At 35.2% G+C, this 15,673-nt stretch overlaps 1 protein-coding gene and 1 pseudogene across 2 annotated transcripts; one reads left to right on the top strand and one right to left on the bottom strand.

The window, feature by feature from the left end:
- The first annotated feature begins 9,557 nt into the window (after window positions 1–9,557).
- On the top strand, window positions 9,558–10,331 carry LOC130808475 (uncharacterized; annotated as a pseudogene).
- A 554-nt stretch (window positions 10,332–10,885) lies between these two features.
- LOC130808748 (pheophytinase, chloroplastic) lies at window positions 10,886–14,470 on the bottom strand. 2 transcript variants are annotated; one of them, XM_057674226.1, is made up of 7 exons: window positions 14,196–14,470; window positions 13,995–14,099; window positions 13,341–13,479; window positions 12,623–12,793; window positions 12,295–12,541; window positions 12,025–12,116; window positions 10,886–11,377 (listed from the first exon to the last, which is right to left on the bottom strand). In XM_057674226.1, exons 1-7 carry the CDS (start codon window positions 14,308–14,310, stop codon window positions 11,089–11,091), a joined length of 1,158 nt encoding a protein of 385 aa, XP_057530209.1. In that variant the 5' UTR covers window positions 14,311–14,470; the 3' UTR covers window positions 10,886–11,088. The 2 variants fall into 2 exon arrangements, with proteins under 2 accessions (XP_057530209.1, XP_057530210.1); XM_057674227.1 differs by having other exon boundaries at window positions 13,995–14,095; window positions 14,196–14,335.
- Between the last annotated feature and the right edge of the window lie 1,203 nt (window positions 14,471–15,673).

Genomic DNA, 15,673 nt, shown 5'->3' with positions numbered 1-15,673 from the left:
TTGAGACATGTACTTCTTCCACGAATCAAGTCATAGGCTTCATCAACGATTCACATTAAATCGGATATATACCTACAAAACAATCTCTAAAAATATGTTTGTTTATTTAAAAGTAAAGTCATCATCAAAACCTTAAGAGGCCAACAAATTCCCCCTTTTTGATGATGGCAAACTTTATAAACAAACTTAAGTAAAAATAGAGTAAAACAAAATTCATAGAGCATACTAGAGATTAAAGTAACTCTAATTAACTTAGCAAATCAACTTGTTAGAATATAATTTACCAAGCATTCATAAACAAACAGTTTGCTCTAACATATCAAATATTTTTCAAAAGTTTTCAAAATAAATTAACTTAAAACCTAAATGAAATAAACTAAGTTAAACGGAACTCATTAAGTATTTTCACAGAATCAAATATTCATGAGGACTTCATGAGAACTTCAACAAACTTAGCAACACAGATGATCACTAAACTAGCATAAACACAGCAGCACACATATCATTCATAAGAATCAATATAAATCAACAAGATATGTAACTGTGTATTCACTGCTCCTGTTAAGTTTGTGCATAATCTTCCCCCTTTTGTCATCAATCAAAAAGAAGTGGGAGTTATCAAATCTCAGCACAAACCATATAGATTTGTTAGTGATGAAAACAACAAACAACAATAATAAAAGCAAGTGCTATGAACAATGATTAAACCTGCATAGAGTTAATTGTCACAGACCATAAAAATAAAAAACAAAGAAAAGTAGCAATTGTTCAAAGTTACAATAACCATGTACCGCAGATGGTACAAGGCAAAAAGAGAAATTGTTTGTTAAGTCATACAGCCAACAAATCATTAAATTTTTTGAGCAGAGGGATCAAGGGTCAGTCTCTTCTTCATCAATGAATTCAGTCTGCACCTCCACTGTGTCCAGCTTGGCACCAAGGCGTTGTTCCATTTGGTTTAGCTGATCCACAATAGAAGCAAGTGAGACACGAATTTCAGCTTGAAAAGCAATGAAATGAGACTGTAGATCAAGGAGCTTGGAGAGTATGGAATGTAAGGAAATTGCAGGAACAGAGTCAAAGTTAGTACAGCCAATATTGGGTGAAGTGTGTGATTGTGGTGGTGGTGTACACGGGATAGGTGATGGTGGTGGTGATGGAATTTGATGTGGTGGTGAATTGGCTGGCTTGGGAGAGGTAGGTTCATCAGGTATTGGCTCAGGGATGGTGTCAGATGGTGTTTCATCAACCAAAGTAGCCTTGCGTTTCGAAGCCAACCTCCTACTCTTCCTTTGCATTGACTTAGCCTTTTTCCTCATAGCCAACACAATCTCTTCATCGCTGGAATCACTACAGAGATTGTGAGGGACATTTTCATCCAAGGCTTCCTTTTTCTTTTCCTTTTCCCCCTTACTTACAGCTCCATCCTGTTCCTCTTTCTCAGATTTTTCAATATTTTCAGAGGGAACAGGATCTTGTTCCTTTTCTTCCTCATTCTCTTTTTCCTCCTTTTTCTCCTCTGCCTCCTTTTCTTCTTCAACCTCTTCAGCCCCTTCATCTTCAGATTCAACTTCTACAACCCCCTCATGCATCAATACTCCCTCATCATTCAATTTCAAATGCAAATTTTGTAAACATTTAGCACCAATTTTCATATTGGGACCCATTGGGAACTCCAACCCTTCCAATGGAACCTCAAACTTCCTAAAAATCCATGTTAACAACCCTCCATAACCAATGAAACTTTTCTTTTCAATGCAGTCTGATAAATGAGAGATCATCAATGAAGGAAAATTTATTTTAATATGTTTTTCCATGCAGTAAATCAAGGTGGCATCACGCAAACTCACTTGACTACGTTTTGAGTTTCGTGGTAAAATAAATCTGCGAGCAACATTGTACAACAATTTATGCATAGGGGACAGAACATTGTGACTGATCTTCCCCTTTTGATCAACTCCTAAAAATTTTAAAATTGTGCGTTCATTAATGCCAGAAAATGCAATCTTTGACCCAATATGATATGTATCAAAACCAACATTGGGAACATTAAACCATTCCCCTAATAATGCGCTGTTAAATTCAATTTTAACAGTTTTAACAACACTAGCACACGTACCGCCATCATTAGAGAAATTTACAATAAATTCTCTCATTAGGTTTGGAAAAATCGAATTGCAACTGAAATTTGACATTAACAATTCCCATTCTTGATACTGTAAAATCTCATGCAATCTAGGAAAGTTCGTAGAATCATACCAATATTTGTCCAACCCGAACCCTACAGTCATCTCCTTTGAAACTTCTTCTGCGCTATTTGGATCAACATGCTTCGATCGCTTAACTACTCTAGAAGATGAACCACCTGTTGACATTTTTCTTTTGGTACTGGTGGGTTCAGTGGAGTGTTTCTGTGATTCTTGTGTAGTTTCAGTTGGTGTTGGTGGTGCGTCCTGCAGTAATGGAGGTGGAAGTACTACCCTTAGTGGTTTTGGTTGATCGGGCATACAGGATTTTGGAGTTTTCTTGCCTGATTTAGAGGATTTGGGGGTTTTCATTTTTGAATTTTGTAGGTTTTTGTGAGGAAGAAGGACGGTTCTTGAGTGAGAGATTGAAGTGAGAAGAAGAAGGACGGTTTTTGAGAGAAGGTTTGAGAAGGTGACGTGAGGCAGGGGTTTTTAAATGATTGAAGTGACGGTTACTCCTCCAAGTCCCATCTCTTTATTGCTTTGCATTACTTGAGTGATGAAAAAACCGTTTTCCCAAAAGTTGTCAAACGGTTTGGCCGTATAAAAATATTGAATATGGATAAAATATAAAATAGGAAATAAGGAAATTAATTATGATTTTATGAATTATTATGAAGAAAATAATGAACATATTACTTTGGTCTGTTCGAATTAACAACATGCAAACGTAAGAACATTCATAGTACAAACTTTATTATGTGTTTACCTGATCCATGCAATAATTGATTTTCAATCAAGATTTTGAGATTGATTCCTGACCTCTTCATTCTCATGATGCTTCAATGGGAAATATATGCAACTAACTTTAGTGGAGCTTGATCATACCAAGTTCCAGTCTCATCTTTTCATATTGTTCCCTAGGAAGTGGTTTGGTCAGAATATCTGCAACTTGTTCATTAGTGTTAACATGCTTTAATACAATGTTTTTGTGTTCCACATTATCCTTAAGAAAATGATGTCTAATATGTATATGTTTAGCACGTGAATGATGCACTGGATCTTTAGATATACATATGGCACTAGTATTATCACAATAAATAGGAATGCATTCTACTTTAATACCAAAATCTCTAAGTTGCTGTTTTATCCAAAGCATTTGGGAACAGCAGGCTGCTGCTGCTACGTATTCAGCTTCTGCAGTGGATAATGCAACTGTGTTTTGTTTCTTGGAACTCCATGAAACTAAACATGAGCCAAGATATTGTACCATACCTGATGTACTTTTTCTATTAACAAGATCACCTGCATAATCTGCATCACTAAAACCTTTTAAATCATAAACATCACTTTTAGGATAAAATAGGGACAAGTCGTCTGTTCCCTTCAAATATCTCAAAATTCTCTTTACTGCCGTGAGATGTGATTCTTTAGGACTTGATTGAAATCTAGCACATAAACCAACACTAAAAGAAATATCAGGTCTACTTGCAGTTAGATACAATAAAGAACCTATCATGCCTCTATACATTGTTTGATCTATGTTAGTTCCATTTCGGTCTTCATCTAGTCTAACATTGGTAGCCATAGGTGTATGATTGGTTTTTGCATTATTTAGTCCATATTTCTTAAGAAGTTCTTTAATGTATTTTTGTTGATGAATAAAAATACCATTTTCAGTTTGTTTAATTTGCAAACCAAGAAAGAAATTTAATTCTCCCATCATGCTCATTTCAAATTCTGTACCCATAAGGTTAGCAAATTCTTTACATAATGAATCATTAGTAGCACCAAAAATAATGTCATCAACATAAATTTGAACAACCAAAATATTAGAACCTTTATTCTTAAAGAACAAGGTTTTGTCGATTTTTCCTCTTACAAAGTTATTTTGAATCAAAAACTTTGAAAGTCTTTCGTACCATTGTCTAGGAGCTTGCTTCAAGCCATATAGGGCTTTGTCAAGCTTGTAGACATGATTAGGACAAGAGGTATTTTCAAAACCTGGGGGTTGTTCCACAAAAACTTCTTCATCAAGATAACCATTCAAAAAAGCACATTTCACATCCATTTGATATAATTTAAAATTCATAAATGCAGCAAAAGAAATTAAGATTCTAATGGCCTCTAACCTTGCTACCGGAGCAAATGTCTCGGTATAATCAATACCTTCTTGTTGATTATAACCTTTAACCACGAGTCTAGCTTTATTTCTAACAATTATTCCATGCTCATCAAGCTTGTTCCGAAATACCCATTTCAAACCAATAACTTTCTTGTTTTTCGGTTTGGGTTCCAAGTGCCACACTTTATTTCTTTCAAACTCATTTAATTCATCTTGCATGGCAACTATCCAATCGGAATCCTTTAAAGCTTCCTCGTGATTTTTAGGTTCAAGTGATGATAGGAACGCAAAGTGTGCACAAAAGTTTCTCAATTGAGATCTAGTTTGTGTTCCCTTATTTATATCACTTACAATTGAATCAAGAGGATGATATCTTTGATACTTCCAAGGTTTAGGCACAAATTCTCTTGAAGGAACAGTAGCATGTTCTTGTTCAGCAACTTGATTGACATTCTGTTCAGCTACTGGATCATTTTGCTCATTTGTGGGAATAGCTGGATTGGGAACAGTCTGCTGATCCTGTTGTACTGGCAGTTCCTGGATTGGGTCAGTTTCTTCTGCCTCTTCTTGTATCATCTGTTCATCTGCTGTTTCATGATCTTGCACTTTAATTCCATCTTCATCATCATCTTCCAAGTTTGCAAGACCTATTTTAATGTTACTTGTTTCCTGTTCACTTGTTGAAAAGTTAGTTTCATCAAAGATTATGTGAACAGACTCTTCTACACACATTGTTCTCTTATTGTAAATTCTGTAAGCTTTACTTTGTGATGAATAACCGAGAAACACTGCCTCATCACTTCTTTCATCAAATTTTCCTATATTTCGTTTTCCATTCACATGTACAAAACATTTGCATCCAAACACACGAAAATAGGAGATATTTGGTTTAACACCTTTGAGCAATTCATAAGGTGTCTTTGAAGTGATTGGTCTTATAAGAACACGATTCAATATATAGCATGCAGTATTAACGGCTTCTGCCCAAAAATTCCTAGGTAGACCACTAGCAATCAACATGGTCCTTGCCATTTCTTCTAAGGTCCTATTTTTCCTTTCTACCACACCATTTTGTTGTGGTGTTCTAGGTGCGGAAAAATTGTGATTTATGCCATGTTCATTGCAATAATTCATGAAGTTTGAATTTTCAAATTCTTTTCCATGATCAGACCTAATGTGAACAATTTGATTATTGGTAGATTTTTGTGTTTTATTAGCAAAGGAAACAAACTCATCAAAAGCTTCATCTTTGCTTGCCAAAAATAAGGTCCACGTGAATCTACTATAATCATCAACAACAACAAACACATACTTTTTGCCACTACGGCTTTGTGTTCTCATTGGTCCACATAAATCCATATGAATTAATTCTAATGGTCTAGTGGTAGTCACAACGTTCTTTGATTTAAAGGATGACCGCACTTGTTTCCCTTTAGCACAAGGATCACAAACTTCATTTTTAAGAAATTTTATTGCAGGTAATCCTCTTACTAGGTCTTTTGATCTTAAAGTGTTAATCAATGAATAACTAGCATGACTTAGACGCTTGTGCCAAAGAAGTGGGTCTTCTTCAATAACACTTAAACACGTTAGACTGTTTCTGGGAACAGTGTCCAGGTCCACCACATAGGTGTTCCCTTTTCTGATTCCCTCCAGCACAGGGTCTCCTGTACTGTTCCTAGAAATTATGCATTTTTCAGAAGTAAACTTAACAGAGTTACCTTTGTCGCAAAATTGAGAAATACTTAACAAATTGTGTTTTAAATTCTCGACTAAAAATACATTATCAATGGCATGGGAACTAGACCTTCCAACCTTTCCTTTGGCGATTATCTCACCCTTCATGTTGTCACCGAAGGTTACTGTTCCCCCATCATAGGCTTCAAGTGAGAGAAATTTAGATTTATCACCCGTCATATGCTTGGAACACCCACTGTCGAGATACCATGAGTTGTTCCCCCTCACTTGAACCTCTTCCATGCGCTCGTTCATCTTCAACATCTTTCCAGGGAACAGGATACTGCTCTCAGGGTTTCCTGATTAAATGAGGAACAGGGCTCTGATACCAATTGTAGAAATACTAATGGATGATCGAATGCAACAAGAGGGGGGGGTGAATTGTTGTGTAGTAGGTTTAAGATTTTTGCCTCTAATTTTTTGCGGAATTATATTAAGTAAAGGACAAAAACTTAAACTTAAAAACGAAAAGAAAAATAATAAAGGAGACAAGGATTTTTACGTGGAAACCTTCTTGGCCTAATAAGAAGGAAAAACCACGACCCCCCGGGATTTCAAAATTCTCACTATGTTAAGGCAATTAGTTACAATTACACAAAACAATGTTTTGCTTCACTTGAAGCTTCTCAATTCTCTAAACGCTTTACTCAAAGCTTCTCTACTTAGGCCTACTTCTCTTCTCTTCTCTTCTCTTCTCTTCTCTCCTTCTCTTTCTCTTTTCTCGATTCTATTCTCTATTCCCTTAGACTTCCCATAAGTCTAATTACAACAAAACACTCAATTACCCTTTACAAGGCCATTTCTCTTCTCTATTCCCTTAGACTTCCCATAAGTCTAATTACAATAAATCACATCAAATACCCTTTACAAGGCCATTTCTCAAGAGGATAAGAATTAAAATAATTACTTAAGAAAAATATAATAAATTAATTGGCATTGGAAAACTGAAAATATTTTTCTTAAGATGATCTCCCTTTAATGGACACTCTTGAATCCTAAAAGGATTGATTTTTGATTCGAGCAAAGTCCCTTCTATTTATAGAGGGAACAGCCAGCAGTTACCATAAGCATAACGTCCACTATCTCACACATACCTCCACTACCCCCACGTTCTCAAAACAAAAGGTGGTGGAATTAAGAAAGTGTCCGGCTGTTATTTGCTCAAGGAAAAATCAGTTTCCTTAATGCTAAAAATAGCATAGGAGTTTAAAACATAAGATCCTAAAAAATAGGAGATCTAAATCTAATTAAGAAAAAGTCTTGGGCTATTTTTAGAAAACCTAAAAATAGATTTGCCAATTAACTTACTAATTAATTTAAGCAATTAAATTAATTCTAAACCATTACATCAACTTAAAAACAGAAAATAATTAATTCGCAATTTTTCAGTCGATGCTATTCTTCAGACCTGCATCATGAGGAACAGCGTACTGTCTCCATCTACAACATTCGTCAGAACTTTAACTCTAGGAACAGCAGACTGTTTTCCAGAGCAATTGCCCAACTTCTTGGATATTTGAGACATGTACTTCTTCCACGAATCAAGTCATAGGCTTCATCAACGATTCACATTAAATCGGATATATACCTACAAAACAATCTCTAAAAATATGTTTGTTTATTTAAAAGTAAAGTCATCATCAAAACCTTAAGAGGCCAACAACTATGGAGTAATCTTTTTTAAAAGCCTTCCTTTATTTGATAAGTGGGTTAAGCCTATTTAAAAGTTATTTGACTACTCTTTTTTATACTTTTTCTTTATATTATTTTTTCCCTTTCCTTTCCTTCAATGTTACTACCTCCTATTCATCTAAATGTCCCATTTACTTTATGCACTCTATTCAATGTACTTATTCGATTCTTAATATATCGAGTTATGTATAATTAAAAATTATAAAAAGTTGATATTAACAATAATCTTTACATCAAAACGAATCAAATAAGATTCCACATGACTATGTTTTAACTTATAGATTAATAATAAAATGCAATTTAAGAGTGATAGATAAATAGTAATCCAATAGTAAATGAAACATTTTAGATGAATAGGAGGTAGTATTTGATTAGTGGGCTATGCCCATTTTAACTTTTCTTTCTCTATTATTAAATGTCACCTTATTTTTTTACTATCACTTTATTTTATTCATAAAACAATACAATTAAATTAAATTAATGTCATGACTACTTATATTTTTTACGATTATTAAATAATACCTAAAATTTAAACCAAACAACTTAAGCGAACAAACAAGTAATATGAGACTAGCAAATCGCGAATTCAAATGCGTACATAGAATCAAACCGTATCACGAATCGTGTGACATTGAAAACACTTAATGACACTGTGAGAATGATGTTGTATGCTTGCTTATAAATCTTAGAGTTGATTATAGGGCCATATAGGTGAACTATGTAGGCTTGAGGGTAGCTGTACCAAGTAGCTTAAATTTGTGTTTGAGATTAAGTTTGTGTTTCCCTTGGGTTGTGTTTGTACCAAGGCTTGTTGAATATACTTTGGGATTTACTGATCTTGTCGAGTCTGTCATATTATCTTTCCGATTGTATCAGATAAGTCATTTGGGTTTGGTTCCAAGCTTTTTTAGGTGATATGACTTTTAGTTCAAATTAAGAGGTTATACCAAGCGATCCCAAAATAAGATGTCAAACTGTTTCTAGTAAAAACATTGAGTTGAGAATTGAGGATTCAAGGATTTACTGATACAGTTTTCGTGGAGAGTTGTATGACGTGTATATATTATCAGAAGATCCGAATGAGTTAGAGTGGAGTTCGAGTTGTGTTGGTCGACTTGCAATGGGAGTTTATTGATGAGGTGAAAAGATGAGTTTTTTTATGGGAGTTTTATTTTGCTTTAGATTGATGGACCTTTTGTCTTTTTGTAGTTGAGAGTGTTGACTTTAGTTGATAGAGAAGTGCTTTATGAGTAGATCTGTGCAATGGACTAGATAAGGATTGAGTTGGACTCAAATTAAAATAAAATGGTCTCAAATGAGCCAGGCCTTCTCGAAATGCTCCATTTTCCTGTCCGTTTATAATTTTGTTTTTTTAGATTTCCATTAAAATAAGCACGTGAGATTGAGTAAAATGCCTTTTAATTTTAAGAGTTTCGTTCAGCGTTAACCTGTTTCATTTATGTAAATAAAGAGCATTTTTAAAGTCCAAACCATTTTAGGCACAATCCGTTTTAAATGCGCATATTTAAGGGAAAGATCTGCATATGGTGTTCATTGACTTGGAAAAAGCGTATGATAGCGTACCACGACGAGTCATCTAGGAAAGCCTCAAGGCTAGAGGTATTTCTTCAGTGTACATTGAGGCCATACGGGATATGTATGACAGAGTTTCGACTAGCATTCAAACACCGGTGGGGAAAACAAAGCCTTTTCCGGTTAAAGTAGGGCTACATAAGGGATCGGCTCTAAGCCCTTTCATTTTTACTGTCATAATGGAAGAGATTTCTAAATCTATTTGGGAGACGGCACATTGGTGCATGATATTCGCGGACGACATAGTGCTGGTAGCAGAAACCAGAAGGGAGGTTAGTGACAAAATTGGATGAGTGGAGGGAAGCTTTAGAAGATAAAGGTTTGCGCATTAGCCGTACGAAGACCGAGTATCTGCGTTGCGACTTTAGTGGGACATCACCGGTAGGTGAATCAGAGTTGTCCATAGATGGAACTGTTGTTAAGAGTACAACCAAGTACAAGTATTTGGGATCGATCATCCAAAGGGATAGGGAGATTGACGGGGATGCGAATCATCGTATACAGGCGGGTTGGCTCAAGTGGCGAGCAGCCACCGGAGTGTTATGTGATAGGAAATTCCCAACCAAGTTAAAAGGAAAATTCTACCGTGCGACAATCAGACCTGCTCTGCTATATGGGACCGAATGTTGGCCTATAAAGAAAATTTTCGAACATAAGATGAAAGTTATAGAAATGCGTATGCTGCGGTGGATGTGTGGGCGCACTTTGATGGATCGAATTAGGAACTAAGAGTTTAAAGGCAGACTAGAGGTAGCCCCTATATCTGGAAAAGTGCGAGAGCATAGATTGAGGTGGTTTGGTCATGTGCAGAGAAAGACTTTCGACGTCCCTGTGTGGAGTGTAGAAAGCATTATAGTAGAGGTAAGAGGAGTAGAGGAAGACCCAGGAGAACTTGGGATGAGCAAATAAGAGTTGACTTGCATGAGTTAAACCTCTTTGCAGATCTGACTAGGGATAGGAGCAGTTGGAGACGATATATCCATGTCCCAAACTTTTGATGTCCGCTTAGTTTTCCTTTTAGTGCCCATAACCCAATGCTCTTATCGTTTACTTTCTTTTAGTTCTGTGTTTTCCTCTATAGTAGCTCCCCTTTTTTAGGCCTTTAAGTTATCTTGCACGTGTAATCACGTCTCTTTATCTTCCTCGAGCCGGGGGACTCCTTTGGCCGCGCTCTCCTTTATGGATATGAGTTGCCGCCTCTCCAGACCCAAGCCTTAGTCCTCTATGCGCGGGATATATTGGGTAGGACGATGATGATGATTTGGGACCTAATATGCCCCTAACCCGTTGCACAACTCTATTTATGATGATCTGGTGAGCTGGTCTAGCCTATAACAAGCCTAATTATATATGGACTACTACAATACAATAGATTCAAACAAGGATTATTAAGGCCATTAAGTTCACATAGATTCTAAATAATTTAGATCTAGCTAATAAAGAGCAATAGGGTTAGATTAGTAAAATAAGCCCTAGTACGTTAAATTCAAATGAAATGAACACATTATCAGGTTGGTAAATAAAAGATAATAAATGTTGATAATATTAAAAATAGTAGTAAACTTGTATGTATATTGCAAGAAGTCTCATGAAAATATCTGAGATAATCAATTGTATAGTACCCAAGCAGTTTAAGAGCAATCTTTTCTCAATTGCAGCTTCATCTTTGTGTACTTCTACCTAAAATGACAATCAAACTTTACAGTATAACTACGAATCATAAGAAATGTACAAATTTGATTTCCAAAGAAAGCTTCATGACATATTTACAGTGGTCGACAAAGATGGTTTCTCCAGGTTTAAACTCGACAACCACTCCAATAAAGCTGAGTTGACGAGTTCAGGGACTTCGTCATGGGGGCAATGTCCAGCTTGCAGATTCACAACTGTTGTATTGGGATAGAATTCCTTGATCTTAATTGCTTTGGTAGGACCTACCCAAGGGTCTAGGTCACCCCAGAGCAGTAACAATGGGCAAGACAGTTGGCTTAAGAGGCTGTCAAGTGTGTACTTCCTTTGGTTTGACATGAAGCGTGACATTAATCTATCATCAAAGCAACAACAAAAGCAAGTTTATTTTCACAAGCTCACATTCAATGCTTGATTTAAAAATCAATATTGAAGTTAAGAAATGAAGAAGGAAATCATAAACTATTACAGCTGAACTCTTAAGGAGATTATGTATGTGTTCCGAACTTAAAGCCAGCTTCAGAACAGAATGTCCCTTGACAGCTAACGATATCATAAAGATCGCCTGTTGGGCGTTGGGTCTTTACAAGTTAATGGTTTCTCGAGTTACTAACTTATGAGTTATGTGCACAAATGTCCGTCCTTTTTCGCTAGGTTCAACTACAAGAATGTCACAAGTTGTTCTATGCTGGAGGTCTGACTTAGGTATTCTATACTCCCTCTGTCCCTCTCAATTTGCACCTCTTTTTATTTTTAGTTTGTCCCACTCATTTTCACCCCTTCCCTTTTTGACAATGGACCCACTTTCTTTTTTAAAATCTCATCCACAAACTTATTATATCTCTCCATCTTAACCACTAATTTCTTTCATCCACTTGTTTTTTGTTTTATTCTTTAAACCAATTTCACTTTCCACTAAATTTCAATCAAAGTCCCAAACTAATTTGGGTGCATTCCCATAGGGAACGAGGGAGTAACGTTTATTTGAAAAGGCATACACACCTGTAATAAACTTCGCTAGCTTTTGGGTCCGTTGCAGGTTGAGTTATGGATTCAACAAGGTAGTCATCCACATTGGAGCTATTTATGTATACCTGCACGTTGATGAGTCAACATCGACTACTTGATTAGCAAAGATAACTTGAAGACAATAGCGCTCACATGTCCTAGAATGAACCAAATTTTTTTTCAAGAATGCTTTTTTACATTCAATTTTAAAGTGAGATCTTGTGTGTAGGCTGTAGCTTTTCGTTTTAAAGAATAGGAACTTACACTTTTAAGAACTGATTCTATGCGAGCTGGCTGCTTTGCCTGCCAGAATAAAAAACCAAGAAAAACCCGTTGAAAAATATCTTTTAAAGGTTTTATAATGAACTTCTCCAAGATGTTCGCTTCCACTTGAGTTTCATCCGGTTTCGCATTTGGATCTCCAAACTGTCCAGCCGAGTTTAGCAGAACCACTCCAACAACTTTATCAGGTAGACTTGCTGCAGTTGCCAATGCCGTAAAGCCTCCAAGGCTACAGAGTATCATGTATCATAAAAATGCATTTTCTAAAATGTACATCTAGAATAAGATAGCTTTTTTCCAAAATTATTACCTATTTCCTACTACAACAGCAGGTTCCTTGACTATTTCGTTGATAAAATCAACCACCTGATCCCTCCAGATAATGGCATCATAATCGATCAATGCCTTCTCACTCCAACCAAACCCAAGCAAGTCAACTGCATAAACCTTGTACTTTTTGGCCAACTCCGGTATGTTGTACCTGCACTCGTGAAAGTACAGGAGCTCACACACCAACAGCTGATACATATTTAGCCGAAGCAAGAATTTATTCAAAATGATTTTCCTTGTTAAGCCTATCATGTCACAACCGGGGTTGTAGTGATCCCTGTCACATGATTCACTAATATGCAAATATTCTTGCGATTTCAAATCGAAAAAAGCAAATTATAGTTGGTTTTGTGATATTATTCGGCCCATATTGAGTGAATTGCAAATGCAAAGAGCGATTTAACTGGTGAATTATATTACACTAGCTCTGATATTCTATCTTACCTCTCATACCAATGTCAAATTCTGAACAATCTTATCTAGAACCAAAAAACTAGATATTTTCATACAACAGCTAAATCTCACACTTGAACATGCAACGGTGTTAGTAAGGTCAGAATACTGTACACACCCAACTACAGTTTTAAGTTACAGAATCATTATGGAAGGATTGGTGAAACCTGCAGTGAATCCATTGGCTTGGATCTATTCAGAAAAGTTATAATGGCATAAGCAATGAGATAAAACAAGGAAGACACCTCCAATGAAACGCAGAAGCACCAAAGCCATGAACAAGAACAATTGGAGGCCCTTCTCCTTGCACTACATAATGTATTCTGTGATCTCTCCATGTCCAAAAATTATATCCTTCTGGCTTGAATGTCAATCTGTCCAGCCCTGGAAAGACAATGAATACAGTCACATATCGATACATGATCTTCATAACTCTGACCAACAAAATACCATGTATTAATTGTAGATTAGGAATTCAATAACCCCGTAACAAGCAACTTATGTTGTACTCCTCTGCCCCAATGAGTTTTGCCTCCTGTACCATTTACCCTCACTCGTCACAATATGGGCAAACTCGGGACTCGGAGAGTATAATACAACTGCAAAATGTGATACAACAAAGCATAAAAATCTAAAATAGCATTGCATCAAGGCATCAAGTCATCAAGAACCTCAGCCCTCCACAAGGAAAAGAAATGAGTCTTAGTAAACAAATGAGGAAGAAGCAAACATATATCCATATCTGATATAACAAAATGCATATATTGGGTATACAGTTAATTGTTCAGTGTTCACCATAAACAAACACGCCTACTGCTAGCCGAACATGGCTACTTCGCCGAACAGCAAAACATGCCCTATATAAGTACTTTTATTGAAATGCACAAGAAATGGATTACCTTGAACAGGTTTAGTAGCAACAGAAGCTGGCTCCATAGCTGAAATTCCAGCAGCTACAATACCTCTTAAAGCAATACCTCTCCTACTAATTTGGTTATTGCTGCCTTGATTAAATTATAAACATTAAGAGAGATACACGAAAACAAAATTACAACATTTTTCAATTAAGCAGCAAAAAAATGAAGTAATTAGTAGCTTACCTGGATGACACAACCTTGAAGGAGTGGAAAATTTTCTAGAATGAAGTAAGAACACTTGTTTTTTCAATCTGAATGAAGGAGTTGATGATGTAAGGCATGATGAAGAAGATGACATTGATAAATTAGGGTTTGCGAAAAAGAGAGAGTATTAATTGAAATCCTAGGAAGATTAATGCTTCTTTGTTATTCAGTTTTTTTTCTGGTTTTTGTAAGGCTAGAGCATGGAGGGAGATTTTGAGGCGTGGCCAATTGTAATCCAATTGTCACAAAAAAATATCATTCATTTTTTTTTAATTTCACACTCAAAATAAAATAAAAAACAAAAACAAAAACAAAATTTAAAGCAAGTGAATGAAAATCAAAAATTTAAAAGGCAAGTAAATAAGTCAAAAGTGATAATATTGCAATTTTTAGGTAAAGGTAATCGTAAAATTACTTCTATATAAGTGATTTGAAAATAAACCGTATTTATTGTTTATTCTAATGATTTTGATTATTAAATTTGAAGTGTAGTTGATTAGTTATTAATTTAAGCTCAACTTTAAACTCGATTGATGTCGAAAAAAATCTAATATGAGATCTGTTTGACTTCATTCTATGACATTACTATGAAAACGAATTGATAGAATCTGAATTTCTTTTTTATCTAGAGAATCAAGATACATTATAAAATATGAGAATCAAAGATTGCATTAATGTTTATAAAGCAAATTCACCGGCCTATTTATTTACAAAAAATACATTGTATATAAAATTGGTATAAAAGACTTAATTTTTCTCTTAAAATTAATAGATTTTTGAATTTTGATCATTACTTTGTATTGAAGTTCAAATTTTTGACTTCAAGGTTTGATTCCCTGTACATTCCATTCTTACCTCAAAATAAAAAAAAAATTGGAATACATAAAATATAGCTAGTACTAGAACCTTTTCCTTTTCATGAGTAGAGTTATATGTGACATAAACTAAAATCACACACACGTGTATGCATAAAATTTTATATAGACATGTTTAAAAGGTTATTTTCTATTATAAACTTGTTTTATTGTGAGATCTATATATTTAGATTTGAATTCTAGAGTTTTCAGACTTGTGAATTCTATCTAAATTCTGGAAAAATTAAATCCATTCTCAGCTAATAATTTAGAATTGGAGTTCAAGTGGATTCCATCTGGATTTGATTAATTTTTATCCCTTTAACACAACGCACATGATACCAACCCAACATTCTACAAACAAGACCTAATATAAATCTCACCTCTGATTGATCAGACTTTAAATTGACACAAAAAATTGACCCAACTTAGATTGGGCACAACACAAACACGAACCTAAACCAACTTGCTAGTATAAACTTAGTGTAAATTGAAACTCAAGAAGTTCTAGACGTGACCTTATCAATGTTCAACCTTTGATTAGTCCAAACATAATTCTAATCCTATAACTCAAACTTAGTGTAAATTGAAGGATATACCATT

The sequence above is a fragment of the Amaranthus tricolor genome, chromosome 3, assembly GCF_026212465.1.
Source record: "Amaranthus tricolor cultivar Red isolate AtriRed21 chromosome 3, ASM2621246v1, whole genome shotgun sequence".
Classification (NCBI taxonomy): domain Eukaryota; kingdom Viridiplantae; phylum Streptophyta; class Magnoliopsida; order Caryophyllales; family Amaranthaceae; genus Amaranthus; species Amaranthus tricolor.
Note: the sequence above shows the minus strand (reverse complement) of the source record. Positions and strands in the feature narration are given on the sequence as shown.